Source organism: Hemitrygon akajei, chromosome 26 (assembly GCF_048418815.1).
Source record: "Hemitrygon akajei chromosome 26, sHemAka1.3, whole genome shotgun sequence".
NCBI classification, from domain to species: Eukaryota; Metazoa; Chordata; class Chondrichthyes; order Myliobatiformes; family Dasyatidae; genus Hemitrygon; species Hemitrygon akajei.
In genome coordinates this window covers 14,126,551-14,146,873 of record NC_133149.1, presented here as the reverse complement: position 1 = coordinate 14,146,873, position 20,323 = coordinate 14,126,551, and the positions used below count along the sequence as shown (strand labels likewise).

Sequence of the window (20,323 nt, the reverse complement as noted above, 5' to 3'; positions counted from 1 at the left end):
ACAGAACTAGATAAATACCTACTGTATATGGGGTATATTTATAGTGTTCTGTGGAAAAAGCAAAGAGGTGAACTTTCTGGATAGCTCATCAAAACAGCACACTCATGACTGTCTGAGCGACTGCACACTCGTGGTGTGAGTCTACAGCAGCATGAAATTTGACAATTGCTGTAAATGCACCAAAAGAGATATCTGTAGGCATACCAGTGATATTTAGAAGAAATCCTTGAACTGGTCAAATGCCCCAAAGTTTCTTACCAATATTAATCCTTCCTCCATTTAGTCCATTCATTGCAATGGAAAACCCATCGCCTTCACGTCCAACCAAGTTAGTTACAGGTACAACACAATCGTCAAAGATCACTGCTCGAGTTGGCTGCGAGTTCCATCCGACCTTAGAAAAAAGGGCAGCAGTAAGTGAGGTTATGGTCAGCATTCAATTTTATATTTTAAAACACCTAAGTCACTGTGGATCCCATACATCTTAAAATTCTGGATCAGCCAATCATGAGAGGCCTTGTCAAATGCCTTACTAAAATCTATGTCAACAACATCCACAGTTTTGCCCTCATCAATCAACTTCATCACCTCGTCAAAAATCCATTCAATTTGGTAAGACACAACTTGCTTGCATAAAGCCATGCTTGACCATCCCTAATAAGGCCATGTTTTCCAAATGCTCAGAAATCCTATCCGTAAGAATCCTTTCGAATAGATTACCAATCTATTGTAAATGATCTGATTACCAATCAGGTGTGAAGCTCACCTATCTATAGGTTCCAGGATTCTAATATCCCTATTTCTCTCCCTGTTTAGTTATTTGCCAGAACACAAAGACCATGGTCAATGCCCCAGCAATCTCATCTTTTGCCTCTTTCAATAACCTGAAAGAGATCCCATCAGGCTCTGGGGGCTTATGCACCTTAATGTTCTTTAAGAGACCAACACTACCTCTTCCTTTATATCAAAGCGTCCTAACATATTAGCATGCTCCACACTGATCCTCCACATCCTTCTCCCTGGTAAATCAACGCAAAGTACTCATTTAGGACTTCACTCACATCCTCCACCTCTAAGCATATGTTCCCTCTTTTGTTCTTGAGTGGTGCTACCCTCTTCATAGTTGTCCTCCTGTTTTTGATGTATGTATAGAATGTTTTGTGATTCTCTTTAATCCTACTTGCCAAGGACTTTTCATGACCACCACCGGCTCTCCAATTCCCTTCAAGTTCTTTTTAGCTTCACTATAATTGTCAAAGGCTCTGTTGGATTTTAGCTTCCTAAACCTTCAGTTTTGTTCATGAATAAGTGCACCACCCCTCTCATCATCCAAGGTTCCCTTACTTTGCCATACTGTGGAAGCTGCGGTCAGGCAAGGTTAACATAAAATGTCCAGGCAAGGATAGATTGCAGACAGCCCAGGCAAGAAAGATCTTTGAAGAGCATAACTTCCCTTCTGCACAGCAGAAGACAGAAGCACTTTGGCATACTGAGATAACATAAGGAAGTAATTGAAGGATACAAGGAACACAAACCAACTAAAGGATAATTACTTTAATGACTTCAAAGTATCACCAGTTGTCAGCTTGTAGTTTCTATTGATTTTTAACTCCGCTATGGTGAATGGTGATTGATCTTGCAAGTAAGGAATTCAAACACACAGTTTACCAAATAGTTAATATATGACTTTGTTCAGACTTCAGAACAGTGTTGTGACAGGGGCCAGACAGTTCTCCTTCTGCACAAGTAAAATAAAGTATGATTGGAAAATGAGTGCGAGTTTTCAGAAGCTATTTAATCGGCGATGACAATACTTGTCTTTCCAACTTACTGTAACATTCCTGTCCTCGGTGGAGATGGCCTTTAAACAATTAATAGGGATCAGTCATTGAGTATTAATTATTATGAATATTAATTTTTGATCAATAGTGCAACTCCCTCCCCTTCATTTAGCTCCCTCACTATCTTTTCTAAAATATCAAAACCCAGGGACATTAAACATCCATTCCTGTTCCTTTCTCAACCAAATCTCTGTAATGGCCACATCATAGCTCCATGTACAATTAATCTAGTAACTAAATGATAAACTAAATTAAACCCTTTGCCTACACAATCCATATCCCTCCGTTCTCTACACATTCACGTGCCTACCTAAGAGCTTCTTAAATGCCTCTATTGTATTTGCCTCCACTACTACCCTTGGCAGTTTTACCCCTTAGCTGAGTTATAATGCCAGAAGGATAAGCTTATGTGGTGCAAGCACTTTTCTTGTTTGTGATTTTTGCTACAAACTTGATGAAAACAGAGAGCTGTCCTGTTTAGTATGGGTACTTACCTTTTTTTCTTTCTTGCCAAAGCTGAGTCCAGGTGTGCCTTTCTCCACTAGCAAGCAAGAAATGCCCTTAGGACCTCTGTCTCCTGTCCTGCACATCAACACGTATAGATCCGCATCCCCTCCACCACTGATAAAAGCCTGAATAATGAAGACATTTTGTGAATCAATTATCAGTCAGTCTTGGAAGTGTGGTCTACCTCGAACACTGGATGAACTGATCAGATAAGAGCCCATTACTACCACCAGCACCTGTGGTCCTTAGCAAACACATCCCCATCCCCATTACCTTTGAGCCATTGAGAATGTAGTGATCTCCTTCTCGCCTTGCTGTAGTAATAAGTGAAGCTGCATCACTGCCACTTCCTGTGGGTAGAATCAGACATTGATAGTAATCCTTTTTATACAGTCCTCCACAGCTGTCCAGCCTTTAATTGTTGATTATATAGGACTATTCAGATATCTTAAAAGAAAATGACGATGGGAGGAAAGAAATTGGAACTGGTTGCTCCCCTAGCACTCACAGAAAGGACTAGATCAATTTCCAGGTACATGTGTGAGTGAATATTCCAGATCGTCATTGTACTTTGTCAGTAGCAGTTCCCAAATGTTCCAGCTCTAATTAAAAATTAATTTCTCTACCATGGCAAATAGCCTTAATATATCAAATCCAATGATTTCAAACACTTCAAATTGATTATTCAGATTTCCAAACCTAAGATAGTGCAGTTCTCCTCTTAAGAAAAAGTAAAGGATTTTCACAGTGAACAGTAGGGCTCTGGGAAGTGTTGTAGAACAGAAGCACCCACAATACAAGTACATGGTTCACTGAAAGTGGCATTGTAGATAGACAGTGTGGTGAAGAAGGTTTTTAGCACACTGGCCTTCACCAGTGAAGGTACTGAGTATAGCGTTAGGGAATTATGTTGCAGTTGTACAAGACATTGGTGAGGCTGCATTTGTAATACTATGTTCATTTTTGATCACTCTGAGCAAGTTGGACAGAGGCTGAGCAAGTTGGGATTTTCACTGGAGCATAGGAGAATGAGAGGTGATCTTATAGCGGTGTATAAAATTATGAGGGGCATAGATAGAGGTGCAGTCTTTTTCCAGTGTTGTGATGTGAATCAATAACCAAGGGGCATAAGTTTAACATGAGAGGGGAGAGATTTAATAGGGACCCAAGGTTCGTGCTGGATCTCAGGAGAAGGAATTTGTACAATGCCTACAAACTGGCTTTGTATAAATTCTAATGGGAGATAGAAAAGACATGTAAAAAGGGCAAAGCTACTACAGTTATGGAGGACCTCAATATAGGTAGATCGGAAAAAATAAGTTGGTGATGGATCCCAAGAGAAGGAATTTATAGAATGCCTATAAGATGGCTTTTTAGAGCAGCTTGTGATTGAGCCCACAAGGGAAAAAGCAATCTGGATTGTGCATTGTGCAATGAACCAGATTTGATTAGCGAGCTTAAGATACAGGAACCCTTAGGAGACAGTGACCATAATATGATATAATCCACCCTGCAGTTTGAGAGAAGCTAAAATCTGCTGTATCAGTATTACAGTGAGAAAAAGGAACTACAGAGAGTCTAGGGAGGAGCTGACCAAAGCTGATTGGAAGGGAATAATAGCAGGGATGATGACAGAACAGCAATGGCTGGAATTCTAGGGAGCAAATCGGAAAGTGCAGGATAGATACAAGAAGAAGTCATGTTCTAAAGACAGGATGAGGCAACTGTGGCTGACCAGGAAAATCAAAGACAGCATAAAAACAAAAGAGAGGGCATACAATTCAGTAAAAATTAATGTGAAGTTAGAGAATTGGGAAGCTTTTACAAGCCAACAGAAGGCAACTAAAAAACCAATAAGGAGAGAAAAGATGAAATATAAAGGTAAGTAAGCCAATAATACACAAGAAGATATTAAAAGGTTTTTTATATATTTGAGTATAAAGAATAAAACAGAGGAGAGTGTGGATATTAGACCGCTGGAAAATGCTGTTGAAGAGTTAGTAATGGGGGACAAAGAAATGGTGAACAAACTCATTACGTACTTTGTGTCAGTCTTCACTGTGGAAGACACTAGCAGAATACCAGAATTTCAAGAATGTCAAAAGGCAGAAGTGAATGTAGTTGCCATTACCAAGGAGAGGTGCTTGGGAAGCAGAAAGATCTGAAGGTCAATAAGTCACCTCGAACATATGAACTACACCCCAGGATTCTGAAAGAGGTAGCTGAAGAGATTGTGGAAGCTTTAGTAATGAACTTACAAGAATCATTAGATTCTGGAAAGGTTCCAGAGGATTAGAAAATTGCAAATGTCACTCCAGTCTTTAAGAAGGGAGGTAGACCAAAGAAAGGAAATTAGCAGTCAGTTAGTCTGATTTCAATGGCTGGGAAGATGTTGATGATATTAAGACCATACGACCATAAGACATAGGAGCAGAATTAGGCCATCCGGCCCATTGATTCTGCTCCACCATTCAATCATTGCTGATCCTTTTATTTTACTCTTCCTCAACCCCAGTTCCCGGCCTTCTCCTCGTAACCTTTGATGCTATGGCCAATCAAAAACTTTAAATACACCCAACGACCTGGCTTCTACAGCTGCATGTGGCAACAAATTCCACAAGTTCACAACCATTTGGCTAAAGAAATTTCTTCACATCTCTGTTTTGAAAGGACGCCCCTCTACCCCGTGGCTGTGCCTTCTTGTCCTAGGCTTTACACGTTCACTCTGTCTAGGCCTTTCAACATTCAAAAGGTTTCAATGAGATCCCCCCTCATCCTTCCGAATTCCAGCGAGTACAGACCAAGAGCCATTAAATGTTCCTCATATGATAACCCTTTCATTCCTGGAATCATCCTTGTGAGCCTCCTCTGGACCCTCTCCAATGCCAGCACATCTTTTCTTAGATGAGGGGCCCAAAACTGTTCACAACACTCAAGGTGAGACCTCACCAGTGTCTTATAAAGCCTCAGCATCACATCCTTGCTCTTGTATTCTAGACCTCTTGAAACGAATGCTAACATTGCATTTGTCTTCCTCACCACCAACTCGAACTGCAAGTTAACCTTCAGGGTGTACTGCATCTCAGATTCCTGGATTCTCGCCCTATTTAGAAAATAGTCCACTCATTCATTTCTACAACCAAAGTGCATGACCATGCATTTTTGAACATTGTATTTTATTTGCCACTTTCTTGCCCATTCTCCTAATCTGTCTAAGTCCTTCTGCATCCTACCTGTTTTCTCAACACTACCTGCCCCTCCACCAATCTTCATATCATCTGCAAACTTGGCAACAAAGCCATCTATTCCATCATATAAATTATTGATATACAGCATGAAAAGAAGTGGTCCCAACATCAACTCCTGAGGAACACCACCAGTCACTGGCAGCCAATCAGAAAAGGATCCTTTTATTCCCACTCGCTGCCTCCTACCAATCAGTCAATTCTCTAACCATGTTAGTAACTTTTCTGTAATATCATAGGCTCTTAACTTGGTAAGCAGCCTCATGTGTGGCACCTTGTCAAAGGCCTTCTGAAAGTCCAAATATACAACATCCACTACATCCCCTTTATCTATCCTACTTGTAATCTCCTCAAAGAATTCCAACAGGTTCATCAGGCAGGATTTTCCCCGAAGGAAACGATGCTGACTTTGTACTATCCTGTCCTGTGTCACCAAGTACTCCATCCCTTCATCCTTAACAATTGACTCTAACATCTTCCCAGCCACTGAGGTCAGGCTAACTGGTCTATAATTTCCTTTCTGCTGCCTTCCTCCTTTCTTAAAGAGTGGAGTGACATTTGCAATTTTCCAGTCCTCTGGCACCATGCCAGAGTCTAATGATGTTTGAAAGATCATTTCTAATGCCACCACAATCTCTAATGCTACCTCTTTCAGAACCCTTGGGTGCAGTTCATCTGGTCCGGGTGACTTATGTACCCTTAGGTCTTTCAGCTTTTTGAGCCCCTTCTCCCTTGTAATAGTAACTGCATTCACTTCTCTTCCTTCACACCCTTCAACATCTGACACACTGCTAGTGTCTTCCATAGTGAAGACTGATGCAAAATACTCATTTAGTTCATCTGCCATCTCCTCGTCCCCCATTATTATTTCTTCGGCCTCATTTTCTAGCGGTCCTATATCCACTCTCATTTCTTTTATTTTTAACATACTTGAAAAAAATTTTACTATCCACTTTGATATTATTTGCTAGCTTGCTTTCATATTTCATCTTTTCCCCTCTAATGATTTTTTAGTTGCTCTCTGTAGGTTTTTAAAAAGTTACCAATCCTCTGTCATTTTAGCTTTGTTGTATGCCCTTTCTTTTGCTTTTACAATAGCTTTGACTTCCCTTGTCAGCCATGGTTGTACTATTTTACCATTTGAGTTTTATCTTCAGTTTTGGAATACACATGTCCTGCACCTTCCTCATTTTTCCCAGAAATGCACGCCATTGCTACACTGCTAACATATCTGCCATCAGCTCCTTCCAATTTACTTTGGCTAACTCCTCTCTCATACCACTGTAATTTCCCTTACTCTACTGAAATACTGCTACATCAGACTTTATTTTCCCCCTATCAAATTCCCTATTAAAGATGAAGTCCTGAGGTACTTGGAGGCACATGATAAAATAGGCTAAAGTCAGCATGCTTTCCTTAAGGGAAAATATTGCCTGACAAATCTGTCGGAATTCTTTGAAGAAATTACAAGCAGGACAGACAAAGGAGAAATGGTGGATGTTGTATACTTGGATTTTCAGAAGGCCATTGACAAGGTGCCGCATATGAAGTTGCTTAACAAGAGTCCATGGTATTACTGGAAATATCCTAGCATGGATTGAGTATTGGCTGACTGGCAGGAGGTGAAGTGTGGGAATAAAGGGAGCCTTTTCTGGTTGGCAGCCAGTGATTAGTTGTGTTTCATAGGGTCTGTGTTTTGACCGATTCTTTTTACATTTAATGTCAATGATATGGATGATGGAATCAAAGGCTTTGTGGTTAAGTGGTGAGGAATCAAACAGGCTACGGATGGACTTGGACAGATTAAGAGAATGGGCAAAGAAATGGCAGATGGAATGTAGCGTAAGTAAGTGTATGGTTCTGAACTTCAGTAAAAGGAATAAAGGTTTAGATTATTTTCTAAACAGGGAGAAAATTTAGAAATCAGAGGTGCAAGAGGACTTGTGATTTCTTGTGCAGGATTCTGTAAAGGTTAACTTGCAGGTTGAGTTGGTGGCAAGGAAGACAAATGCAATACAGTATCAGCATTCATTTTGAGAAGACTAGAATATACAAACAAGAGTGTAATGCTGAGGCTTTCTAAGGTATTGGCTTGGCCAGCATTTGGAACATTGTGAGCAATTTTGGGCCCCTTATCTAAGAAAGGTTATGCTGGCATTGGGGAAGTCCACAGGAGGCTCGTGAGAACGTTTTCGGGTGAGACAAGGTTAACGTATGAGAAGCATTTGATGGCTCTGGGCCTATATTGAATATTGAAAGGCTTAGAAGATACAGTGGATGTGGAGAGGATGTTTCCAATAATGGGAAAGTCCAGGACCAGAATGCACAGCCTCAAAATAGAAGGACATCCTTTTAAAACAGAGATGAGGAAAAATTTCTTTAGCTGGAGGATGGTGAATCTGTGGAATTCATTGCCACAGACGGCTGTGGAGGCCAGGTCACTGGGTACATTTAAAGAGAAATTTGATAGGTCCTTGATTGGTAAGGGCGTCAAAGGTTATGGGGAGAAGGCAGGAAAATGGGGTTGAAAAATAAATAAGCCATGATTGGGCTGTAAGGCCTAATTCTACTCCTATGTTGTATGGTTCTTATGTATATATAATGAGCTGCTAGAGGAAGTGGTTGAGAGAGGTACATTAACAACTTTCAAAAAGAGCTTGGACAGGTGTGGAGTGATATGGACAAAACGTGGGCAAATGAATGGCACAGTAGCACAGTGTAACACTTTACAGCACCAGCAATAAGGGTTCAAATCCTGCTGCTGTTTCTACATTCTCCCCGTGACCATGTGGGTTTCCTTCAGTTGCTCTGATTTCCAAAGACACACAGGTTAGGGTTAGTAAGCTGTGGACATGTTGTGTTGGCACCAGAAGTGTGGCAACACTTGAGGGCTGTCACCCAGCACAATTCTCGGACTGTGTTGATCGTTGATGCAAACAATGCATTTCACTATGTGTTTTGATGTACATCTGAAAGAAAAAGTGAATCTAATCTTAGATGGTAACCTTAGTTGGTATGGACCATGATGAGCCAAAAGGCCTGTTTCTGTGCTTTCTGTTGGTATGAGACCACTGACTATTTGTTTATTGCAGTCATACCAGAAGTCAGAGAAGATAGGGTGTTATCATCAGGCTCAACCGAGATACAAGACCATAAGACCATAATATATAGGAGTGGAATTAGGCTATTTGGCCCATCGGGTCTGCTCTGCCATTTCAAACTGGTCGATCCATTTTCCCTGAGCCCCAATCTGCTACCTTCTCCCTATATCATCCCTTCATGCCCTGACCAAGCAAGAATCTATCAACCTCTGCTTTAAACACACCCAATGACTAGGCCTCCACAGCTGCTTGTGGCAATGAATTCCACAGATTCACCACTCTCAGGCTAAAGAAATTCCTCCTCATCTCCATTCTAAAAGGACGCTCCTCTATTCTTATTTAATATGTTTCAATGAGGTCACCCCTCATTCTTCAGAATTCTAGTGAATACAAGCCCAGAGCCATCAAAAGCTCTTCATATGACAAGTCATTCAACCCTGGAATCATTTTTGTGAACCTTCTTTGAACCCTCTCCAGTTTCTGCACATTGTTTCAAAGATAAGGGGACCAAAACTGCTCACAACACTCCAAGTGAGGCCTCACCAGTGCTTTATAAAGTCTCAACTTTACATCCTTGCTTTTATATTCTAATCTTCTTGAAATGAATGATAACATTGCATTTGCCTTCCTCACCACAGACTCAACCTGCAAATTAACCTTTGGGAATCCTGCGCAAGAACTCGCAATTTTTTATATTTTCTCTCCATTTAGAAAATATTCAACCCTTTCATTTCTCCTACCAAAGTGCATGACCATACACTTCCTGACACAGTATTCCATCTGCTATTCCTTTGCCCATTCTCCTCAACTGTCTAAGTCCATCTGTAGCCTCTCTAATTCCTCAGAACTACCTGATCCTCCACCTATCTTCATATTTGTTGCAAACTTTGCAGCAAAGCCATCAATTCCATCATCAAAATAAATGACGTATAATGTAAAAAGAATCAGTCTAAACACAGACCCTTGTGGAACATCACTAGTCACCGGCAGCCAGCCAGAAAAAGACTCCCATTTATTCCCACTCTTTGCCTCCTGCCAATCAGCCACTGCTTTATCCATGCTAGAATCTGTACTGCAATACCATGGGCTCATAGTTTGTTAAGCAGCCTTATATGTGGCACCTTGTCAAAGGCCTTCTGAAAATCCAAGTACACAACATCAAACAATTCTCCTTTGTCTTTCCTGCCTATTATTTCTTCAAAGAATTCCAACAGATTTGTCAGCAAGATTTTCCCTTGAGGAAACCATGCTGACTACGGCCTATTTTATCATGTGCCTCCAAGTACCCCGAGAACTTATCCTTAATAATTGACTCCAACAACTTCTCAACCACTGACGTCAGACTAACTGGCCTATAGTTTCTTTTCGTCTGCCTCTCTCCCTTCCTGAAGAGTGGAGTGACATTTGTAATTATCCAGTCTTCTGGAACCATTCCAGAATCTAGTGGTTCTTGAAAGATCATTACTAATGCTTCCACAATCTCTTCAGCCACCTCTTTCAGAACCCTGGTGTGCACACTATCTGGTCCAGATGACTTATCGACCTTCAGACCTTTTAGTTTCTCATTACAACCTCTCCAGCATCGTTTTCCAGTGGTCCGATATCCACTCTCACCTCTCTTTTACACTTTATGTATCTGAAGAAACTTTGGTATCCTCTTTAATATTTTTATCTAGCTTACTTTTGTATTCCTTCTTTACCTTTTTAGTGAGTTCTTAGTTTCCTTCTGCCACATTATCTTTGCTTGCATTAAGAAATGAGTTGAAAAAATTGCTGCTTCTTTTACATAAGACCATAATATACAGAGGCAGAATTAGGCCACTTGGCCAATCGAGTCTGCTCTGCCATTTCATCATGGCTGATCCAATTTTCCTCTCAGCCCCAAACTCCTGCCTTCTCCCCATATCCCTTCATGCCCTGACCAATCAAGAATCTATCAACCTCTGCCTTAAATATACATAAAGCCTTGGCTTTCACAGCTGCCTGTGGCAAAGAATTTCACAGATTCACCACTCTCTGGCTAAAGAAATTCCTCCTCATCTCCATTCTAAAAGGCCGCCCCTCTATTCTGAGGCTGTGTTCTCTGGTCTGAGATTCTCCCACCATAGGAAACATGTTCTCCACATCCACTCTATCAAGACCATTCACCATTCAATGGGTTTCAATTAGGTCACCCCTCATTTTTCTGAATTCTAATGAATACAGGCCCATAGCCATCAAGCGCTCTTCATATAACAACCCATTCTATCCTGAAATCATTTTTGTGAATCTCCTTTGAACTCTCTCCAGTTTCAGCACATCCTTTCTAAGCAAAGGGACCCAAAATTGCTCACAATACCCAAGTGAGGCCTCATCATTGCTTTATAAAGCCTCAACATTACATCCTAGCTTTAATATTCTAGCCCTCTTAAAACGAATGCTAACATTGCATTTGCCTTTCTCACCACCAACTCAACCTGCAAGTTAACCTTTAGGGAACCATCCACAAGGACTTCCTAGTAGACCCTTTACGCCTCAGATTTTTGAATCTTCTTTCCATTTAGAAAATAGTGTACCCCAGTGAAACCTTTCACCATACCTGTCACTGACAGTGCCAAGATTTGCAGGGAAGAAGTCTAAATGGGAATGCAGAAAATAAATTTTTAGTGACATATTTCACTTCATGTTTTTGTATAGTTGAAACATGTTGTCAACCAGCTGCACATAGTTTGGTGCTCTAGTTGCCAAGAAAATTTCCAACAATATCCTTGAATGCCTTCCATGTGATTTTCTCTGGTCCCATGAGAAGTTCTTTGAATAGCTTGTCATTGATTGCCTGTTTGATTTGTGGAACAACAAAAATGCCTTCCTTAATCTTGGCAGCAGTTATTCCAGAAAACATCTGTCTCAAATATTGAAGCCCTTCACCTTCCTTGTTCATCATTTTCACAAACCTTTTCATAAGCCCCAGTTTTATATGAAGAAGAGGCAAAAGTACCTTAGTTGTGTCTACAAGTGGCTTATATGCCAGTTTTCTGCCCTAGGATCAACTGCTTATGGAGTGGTCAATCCTTTTTAATGTAATGAGATTCTTTAGCACGGCTGTCCCATTTGTAAATGAAACAACAGTACTTGAATATCCGAGCTGAATTCCAGTTGTAGTTGTACTGTATGTGCTTCAACAAGAGTTCCAAATTTTGGTAGTTGTTTTCATGTGTACTTCACAGCTTTCAGGTTTAACACTGAAGAATTAACAAAAAGATGCCATTGTTGTGGATCAGGCTGGCAACCCAAATCAATCAAAAGCCCATTGATATCAGTGCAGAAACACAGATTATCAACCTGACCAATTTTCTCGGCGGCTGCAAAAGATGGAAATTTTTGTGTCTGGTCACAGCGTCCTTGCAGCCTTGAACCCAGTAATTCTGCATTTGCCTTTAACAAACCCAAGTCTCTGACCAGGTCATTTAACTCAGATTGAGTTATCAGATGAGGCTCACTCAACATAAAGAGTTCAAAATCTGTATCAATATCAGTGTTGTTTTCCATTCCTGACTCGTGCATCATGGCATCTTCATTGGCCTCCTCTGGACTCCATGTTTCTGCGTGGCTCAGTACTGGAAGACTATCGTCATGTGACACAGGTCTCATGGGGTATTCAATGGATTTCTTGTTTTAGCAGAGAAACCAGACAAACTGGTCAGACAGCAGTAGCAGTCTGTCACATGATCCTTTTGCTCTCACCATATCATTGCTTTCCGAGTAGCTCTGAGCCAAGCTGTGCACGTGGCACAACAAATGTGAGGAGCCCAGGCTTTGTCTTGGTCATCAATTTTACACCCAAAGTAGAGCTCCTAGGCTTTCTTAATAAGAGGATTCATGTTCCATCTTTGAGATTTAAGCGCATACTCAGCAAAAGTACAGCAAAAATCATTGCGGCAATTGCAACATTGGCAAGAAAATTTTGCTATCACAGATACTCCTGAAAATACGATGACTTTATTATAATGAGTACACACAATTTGCTATGCATGCAGAGAATGCACATCGAGGTGATTGCAAACCAATATACATGTAAATGCAATGCATAGAATGTGTGAGTGATGCTTTTATAGCCTTTTGAAAACCTGTCCTGACATGTAGCATACACCCTGCCTAAGTATGCCCAGGCGTGCCTGGGCAAATTACAAAACTTTTCAGCTTACATTGTGGGTGATTTCAAAAACATGGTGTGTGATAGGGAAATTTCATGATGATTTTCATGATCAGCAGCCCAAAATCAACAAGATACACCCAAAAGTATTCAGGAAGCAAAATCTTTGTTGTCTACTGAAAACTTCAAAACCTAGGCCTCTGTACTTCCTTCTGCAGCCTGATCCTGGCCTTCCTCAGTGGAAAACCACAGTCAGTGCAGATCAGAAACAACATCTCCTCCTCACTAACAATCAAAACCAGTGCACCTCAAGGATGCATGCTTAGCCCACTGCTCTACTCGCTACACGACTATGTGGCTAGGCACAGTGCAAATGGCATCTATAAATTCACTGATGTCACAACTGTTGTCGGCAAAATCTTGGATGGTGATGAAGAGGTATACAGGAGATAGATCTGCTGATTGAATGGTGTCATAACAACAATGTTGCACTCAACATCAGTAAGGCCAAGGAATTGATGGTGAACTTCAGGAAGGAGAAGTCAAGAGAACGCAGACCGGTCCCTATCAAAAGGTCAGCAGTGGAAAAGGTGAGCAAGTTCAAGTTCCTGGGTGTCAACATCTCTGAAGATCTAACTTGTTCATGCAATTACGAAGTTTGAGGAGATTTGGTTTGTCACCAAAGACGCTAGCAAATTTATACAGATGTACTGTGGAGAATGTTCTAATTGGTTGCATCATCATCTGGTATGTAGGGGTCACTTCACAGGATCAAAAACAGCAGAGGGTTGTAAACTCAGCCCGCTCCATCATGGACGTTAGCTAGACTTTCCATTAGTGAGAACATATTGAAAACGTGATGCCTTAATAAAGTGGCATTAATCATTAAAGGAGGCGCACCACACCCTCTTCTCATTGCTACCATCAGAGAGGAGTACAGGAGCCTGAAAACACACACACAACATTTTTGGAACAGCTTCTTTCCCTCCGCCATCAGAGTTCTGAAAGGACAATAAAACCATGAACAATAACCACCTCCCTATTTTTACTTTCTTTTTGTACTATTCATTTAATTATATATATAATTGAATATATATATATCACCCAGGTTGGATGAGCAACACTTCATATTTTGTGTAGGTAGCCTGCAGCCTGGTGGCACGAACATGGATTTCTCCAACTACCTGTAATTCCAAGCCACCCCCCCCATACCTTTTCATTTCTCCACGCTGGCCTCTTACCTCTTCTCCTCACCTGTGTATCACCTTTCTAGTGACCCTCCTCCTTCCCTTTTTCCCATGATCCACTCTTCTCTCTCATCATATTCCTTCTTCTCCAGCCCTTTACCTTTTCCACTTATCACTTCCCAGCTTCTTACTTCATCCCCCCTTCCCCGCACACCTGGCTTCACCCATCATCTTCTAGCTTGTCCTGCTACCCCTCCCCCTACCTTCTTATTCTGGCATCTTCTCCCTTCATTTACAGACCTGATGAAGGGTCTTGGCCCAAAATGTTGCCTGGTTATTCATTTCCATAGATGGTGCCTGGCCTGCTGAGTTCCACCAGTATTTTGTTTGCTGCTCTGGATTTCTAGCATCTGCAGGATCTTGTGTTTATGACTTGTATGCACTCAAATTTTGTAGGTTTGAAGATGGCTGAAGGAGGAACTAGGTACCAAAGGAAGTAAGTGATGGCCAGCTGAATGGGCAGGAAGGTTGCTAGTCTAGAGTGGAAGGGTGGCTTGTAACAAGATGGCGCCATCAAGTCACGACTGTGTGCAGCTCTGATGGGGATCATCAACTATTCCCATTCAGGACTACTACATCTGAAATCCACAGTCACAGTCATGGGTACTTCAGTAAGGAGCATTGTTTTACGATGATTATAATATCTATTGATATGGAAAGTCAACGAACCTCGGGTGGCAAACCCGTGTCATGAGTGTGCAGTTTCCCTTTAAGAAAATGGAAGTGGGGATACCACACAGGGCTACAAGTTTGATTGAAATGCTGAGGCTTTAGACTTCAATTCCTGATTATCCTACTGGTGATTGTACAACTTTTGGAAAATAAAATTGAAGACCTCAGAGCAAGGTTGCTGTAACAGAGGGATATCAGGGACTGCTGTGTACTTTGCTTCACGGAAACGTGGCTCACACCTGTGATTTTGGACGCAGTGCTGCAGCCTGATGTTTTCACCATTCTCTGCAAAGACAGAACAGCTCAGTCTATATATTGGATGGTGGGGGTCTTTGATGATGGATGCTGCTTTCTGCCACAGCGCTACTTGTAGAAATGCTCAATGGTGGGGCTGGGATTTAACTATAATGGACTGGGCTGTCTCCATGGCATTTTATAGGCTTTTCTGTTCAAGGACGTTGGTGGTTCCATAACAGGCCGTGAAGCAACCGTTCAGTAAACTCTCCATTGTGCGGCTATAGAATTTTTGTCAAAGTTTTAGATGACATGGTAAATCTTTGCAAACTTCTAAGGAAGCAGAGCTGCAGCCATGCCTTTTTTTTTTAATGGCACTTACGTAATGGACACAGGACAGATTCTCTAAAATTAAATTGCTGAGTAATTCAATCTTCCTCTTATATGTTGATTTGTCAGCACCTTTGATTCGGCCTACAATAGTGATGCCATCAGCAAACTTAAATGTGGCTTTGGAGCTGTACTTAGGCTAACAGTCATAAGTATAAAGCAAGTAGAGCAGGGGCTAAGCACACAGCCTTGTGCTGATGGTGATTGTGAAGGAAATTTTGTTGCCAAGTATACTTGTACACTTTTGCTTAGCTTTAGATTCTTAGTCTGTTAGATTCTATATGTTGCTTTTTATGGAACAAGGAGCTGTTACATTTCCTCTCAATTTTTATAAATCACCGCTTGTCTTTTGGTTTCCAGTTCTGAAAACTAAAACTCATGTAAACATGCATCTTTCCCTAATTCCAATTACTTGATTTCCAAAGTTTAAAGTTTGCTGCCTCATTTGTTGAGTGCTGTTCAGGCATCTTTGCAATTTATCACCAATGGGCGCCCACTGTAAATGAAACTCTTGCACGTATTTTTCATGTAAAGGAAGTACAAATACCAGCTTCAGATTTTCAAGCAAGGATTCAACATCAAACCTTATCACTGAGTTAGTATCTCGTCATGAAAACTATTCCCGCACTCTAGTGTAAGGTACCTAACCAGTAAAATACAAGTCAATGTTTTTCTTCCTGTTTATTCCTTATCTGTACAACTAGAACAGATTTCAGAGCCTCAAATCCCCAAGTAACGATAGAGAAGTACCTGGATAGATAAAATATACGGTATAACAGCTCAGTTTGTTGGTGTAAGGTAGATCACTGGTGATTAACATCATCAGAAGTTTAATTATGTCAGGTATTAAAAGCTTGGAGTGAAGTCTAATAAAAAAAATGAAAATAGTTTTTGTTTTGTTTTACTCCTTGTGATGTCTACCCTTGCAAAAATAGAGCCATTTAACACCGGATTTACAAAGGACAATCAAGCTTGATGAACCTCTGGAATTTTTGTGGATGTAATGAGTGTGGTGGAAAAGGGAAGAAGCAGTACTGGACCTAATGAGGAAACAAAATGTAAACTAAAATGAACCAAAGCCAAATGGAAGTGTGAGTGGTGAGAAGAAAGCAGATATGACCCAGTGTGATTTTGAGGCATAGATCGACTGGACACCCAGAGAAATTTTCCCAGGCGGAAGGGGGCATAACGTTAATGTGCTGGAAGGAAAGTATCGGCGGGGATTTCAGAGGCAGGTTTTTTTATACAGAGTGGTGGGTGGGTGGAATGTGTTGCCTGTGGTGGTGGCACAAAAATACATTAAGGACATTTAAGAGACTCTTAGATAAGCACAGGGATGAAAGAAAAAAATGGAGGTTATGTGGAAGAAAAGGGTTAAATTGATCTTGGAGTAGGTTAAAGGATTGGCACAGTATTAATTTGCGAAGGGCCTGTGCTGTGCTATACTGTTCTACATTCTATGGCAAACACCATGGTAGCGTAGCAGTTACCGCAACATTGTTACAGCTCAGGACATTCGAGAGTCCAGAGTTCAATTCTGGTACCATTCTGTAAAGAGTATCTGTATGTCCTCCCCGTGGAATGCATGCATTTTCCTTGGGTGCTCCTGTTTCTTCCCAGAGTCCAAAGACCTACCGGGTCGGTTAATTGAACATTGTAGCCTGTCCCGTTCGGTTAGGGTCATTTGGGGTTGTGGGGTGATGTAACTCGAAGGGCCAGAGGGTTGTACTGTATCGCTAAACAAAATAAATTTAAAAATAAATAAATAACAAAAATAAAGCAAACAATTACAGTAGGTTTGAACTGAATGAGGAGACAGAGGTAAATCTCTGCTCTGCCATTCTTCAGTATCGTTAAAAGGAAATTTGCTCCCTGAGAACCGTGTGACATATTTTTGACTTGAATCAGACCTGGCTCAGTGAGACAGTAGGAAGCAAAGCTCTCCATTCTGCACAATGGGGGACAGTGCTTGTGACGCTGCTCCTCATTCCCAAACTTGTCAATCATCCATGCACACATGCTGTAAAAGGGAAAGGAAAAAAAACTTTTAATGTAAACTGGCACAATTTCACCAGCTCAAATGGAGTCTCAATAGATAGCACACCATCCCACACCCAAACCACAAAGTAGGCATTCCTTACATATTACATACAACACAGGAACAGGTCACTTGTCCAACCATGTTGTGCCAAAGTAATTAAGCTAGTACTTAAATGCCTAACTAATCTTTTCTGCCTCCACGCGGTCTGCACAATCATGTGCTTAAAAATCTCCATCATATCTATCTCCACTAAAACCCCTGGCAGCATAATTCAGACACCCACCACTCTGTGTAAAATAACTTACCTTGCACATCTTCTTTGAACTTACCCCTCTCACCTTAAATACACGCCCTTTAGTATTACACACAAAATGCTAGAGGAACTCAGCAGGCCAGGCAGCGTGTATGAAAAAAGACCCTTCCTCTTTAGAATTAGACATTTTCCTGGGGAAAAGGCTGCAACTTTAAATTTGTCTCTCATAATCTTATAAACTACTATCAGGTCTCCCCTCAGCCTCCAGTACTCCAAAGGAAACAAAACGTTTGTTCAGCCTCCCTACTTATCATATGCCCTCAGATCTAGACAGCGTCCGGGTAACCTCTTCTGCACCCCCTCCAAAGCCTCCACATCCTTCCTATAGGTTCATGAGAATGGCCCTGGGAATGAAAGGGTCAACATATGAGGAGCGTTTGATGGCTCTGGTCCTGTACTTGCTGGAGTTCAGAAGAATGAGGGAAGGATCTTATTGAAATCTATTTAATATTGAAAGGCCGTGGAGAGGATGCTTCTGATTGTGGGGGAGTCTAGGGAAAGGGGTCACAGCCTCAGAATACAAGGACATCCCTTCAGAACTGAGATGAGGAGAAACTTCTTCAGCCAGAGGCGGTCAATCTGCAGAATTCATTGCTATAGATGGCTGTGGAGGCCAAGTCATTGGTAATATTTAAGCAAAGGTTGATAGGTTCTTGAAAAGGAAGATCGTCAAAGGTTACGGGAAGAAGACAGAAGAATGGGGTAAGCGGGATAATAAATATGATGGAATGGCAGAGCAGACTCCATGAATCAAATGGGCTAATTCTGTTCCTATATCTTATAAAGGGTGACCAGAATTGAATGCAATACTCCAGATATGCCCTAACCAGACTTTTATAAAGCTATAATGTAACATCCTAACTCTTGAAATCGGTGCCTTGACCAATAAAGTCAAGCACGCCATAGACTTTCTTTACTATCCATCAAGCTGTTTAGATATTTTCAGGGAGCAATGGACTTGGGCACCAAAATCCCACTGTACATCGACACTGTTACTTTATTACTTTACTTTATTACTTTATTGTCGCCAAACAATTGTAGAGTGTACAATCATCACAGCGATATTTGATTCTGCGCTTCGCGCTCCCTGGACTACAAAATCGATAGTAAATATAATAAAAATTTAAATTATAAATCACTAATAGAAAATAGAAAAGGGAAAGTAAGGTAGTGCAAATCAGGTCCGGATATTTGGAAGGTACGGCCCAGATCCGGGTCAGGATCTGTTCAGCAGTCTTATCACAGTTGGAAAGAAGCTGTTCCCAAATCTGGCCGTACAAATCTCCATGCTCCTGAACCTTCTCCCGGAAGGAAGAGGGACAAAAAGTGTGTTGGCTGGGTGGGTCGTGTCCTTGATTATCCTGGCAGCACTGCTCCGACAGCATGTGGTGTAAAGTGAGTCCAAGGATGGAAGATTGGTTTGTGTGATGTGCTGGGCTATGTTCACGATCTTCTGCAGCTTCTTCCAGTCTTGGACAGGACAACTTCCATACCAGGTTGTGATGCACCCTAGAAGAATGCTTTCTATGGTGCATCTATAAAAATTAATGATGGCTTTAGGGGACAGGCCAAATTTCTTCAGCTTTCTCAGGAAGTAAAGGCGCTGGTGGGCCTTCTTGGCAGTGGACTCTGCTTGGTTAGACCAAGTCAGGTCATTTGGGATATTCACCTCAAGGAACTTAAAGCTTTTGACCTGTTCCACCTGTGCACCACCGATGTAGATGGGTTGTGCGGTCCACTACTCCTTCTGAAGTCAACAACCAATTCCTTGGTCTTGCTGACATTGAGGGATAGGTTATTGTCCTCGCACCATGCCAGCAGGTTCTTAATTTCCTCTCTGTACTCAGACTCATCATTACCCAAGATACGGCCTACAATTGTGGTGTCATCAGCAAACTTATATATTGAGTTTGATGGAAACTTGGCTGCACAATCATGGGTGTACAGTGAGTACAGCAGGGGGCTGAGTACACAGCCTTGTGGGGCACCGGCGCTCAGAGTGATTGTAGAGGAGAGCTTGTCCCCTATTTTTACAGCCTGGGTCCTGTCTGTGAGGAAGTTGAAGATCCAGCTGCAGATCTGAGTGCTAAGACCCACGTTTCGGAGCTTGTTAAGGGACATGCCCCACCCACCTACATTGCCCCTCACCTGTTCTCACCCTTCAGCTTCCAGCTTGTACTCCTTCTACCACCACCCCCCCATGAGCTTCTAACTCTGGCTTCTTCCCCAGTCCTGAACCGTTGGCTCTTTTTTCTCCTATCCACAGATACTGCCTGACCTGCTGAGTTCCTCTAGAACTTTTTGTGTGTTATTGAACCGGAAAGAGTGGAGGAAAGTTTTACAAAAATGTTGCCTAAGCTTAAGGGACTGAGTTATAGGGACAGCTTTTCAGGCTCGGACTGAGGAGTGATCTTATACAGGTGTATAAAATTGTGAGGGGCATGGATAGGGTGAATGCACTCAAATCTTTTACACAGAAGGTGGTATGTACGTGGAATAAGCTGCCAGAGGAAGTGGGTAAAGGATGTATAATATTAACTTTTAAAAACAGATAGATTGGAAAGGCTTAGAAGGTTATGGGTCAAACACTAGAAAATGAG

The 20,323-nt window shown here is 41.5% G+C and overlaps 1 protein-coding gene across 1 annotated transcript in view; it reads right to left on the bottom strand.

Moving 5' to 3' along the window:
* The window catches only part of acad8 (acyl-CoA dehydrogenase family, member 8), a 103,075-nt gene that overhangs the window by 43,447 nt on the left and 39,305 nt on the right, over positions 1–20,323 (bottom strand). The window contains exons 4-7 of the mRNA XM_073029596.1: positions 17,280–17,389; positions 2,622–2,698; positions 2,336–2,473; positions 259–394 (exon numbers count right to left, since the gene is read on the bottom strand). Coding sequence (XP_072885697.1) covers positions 259–394; positions 2,336–2,473; positions 2,622–2,698; positions 17,280–17,389 — 461 coding nt within the window. The remainder of the gene's footprint in view (positions 1–258; positions 395–2,335; positions 2,474–2,621; positions 2,699–17,279; positions 17,390–20,323) is intronic.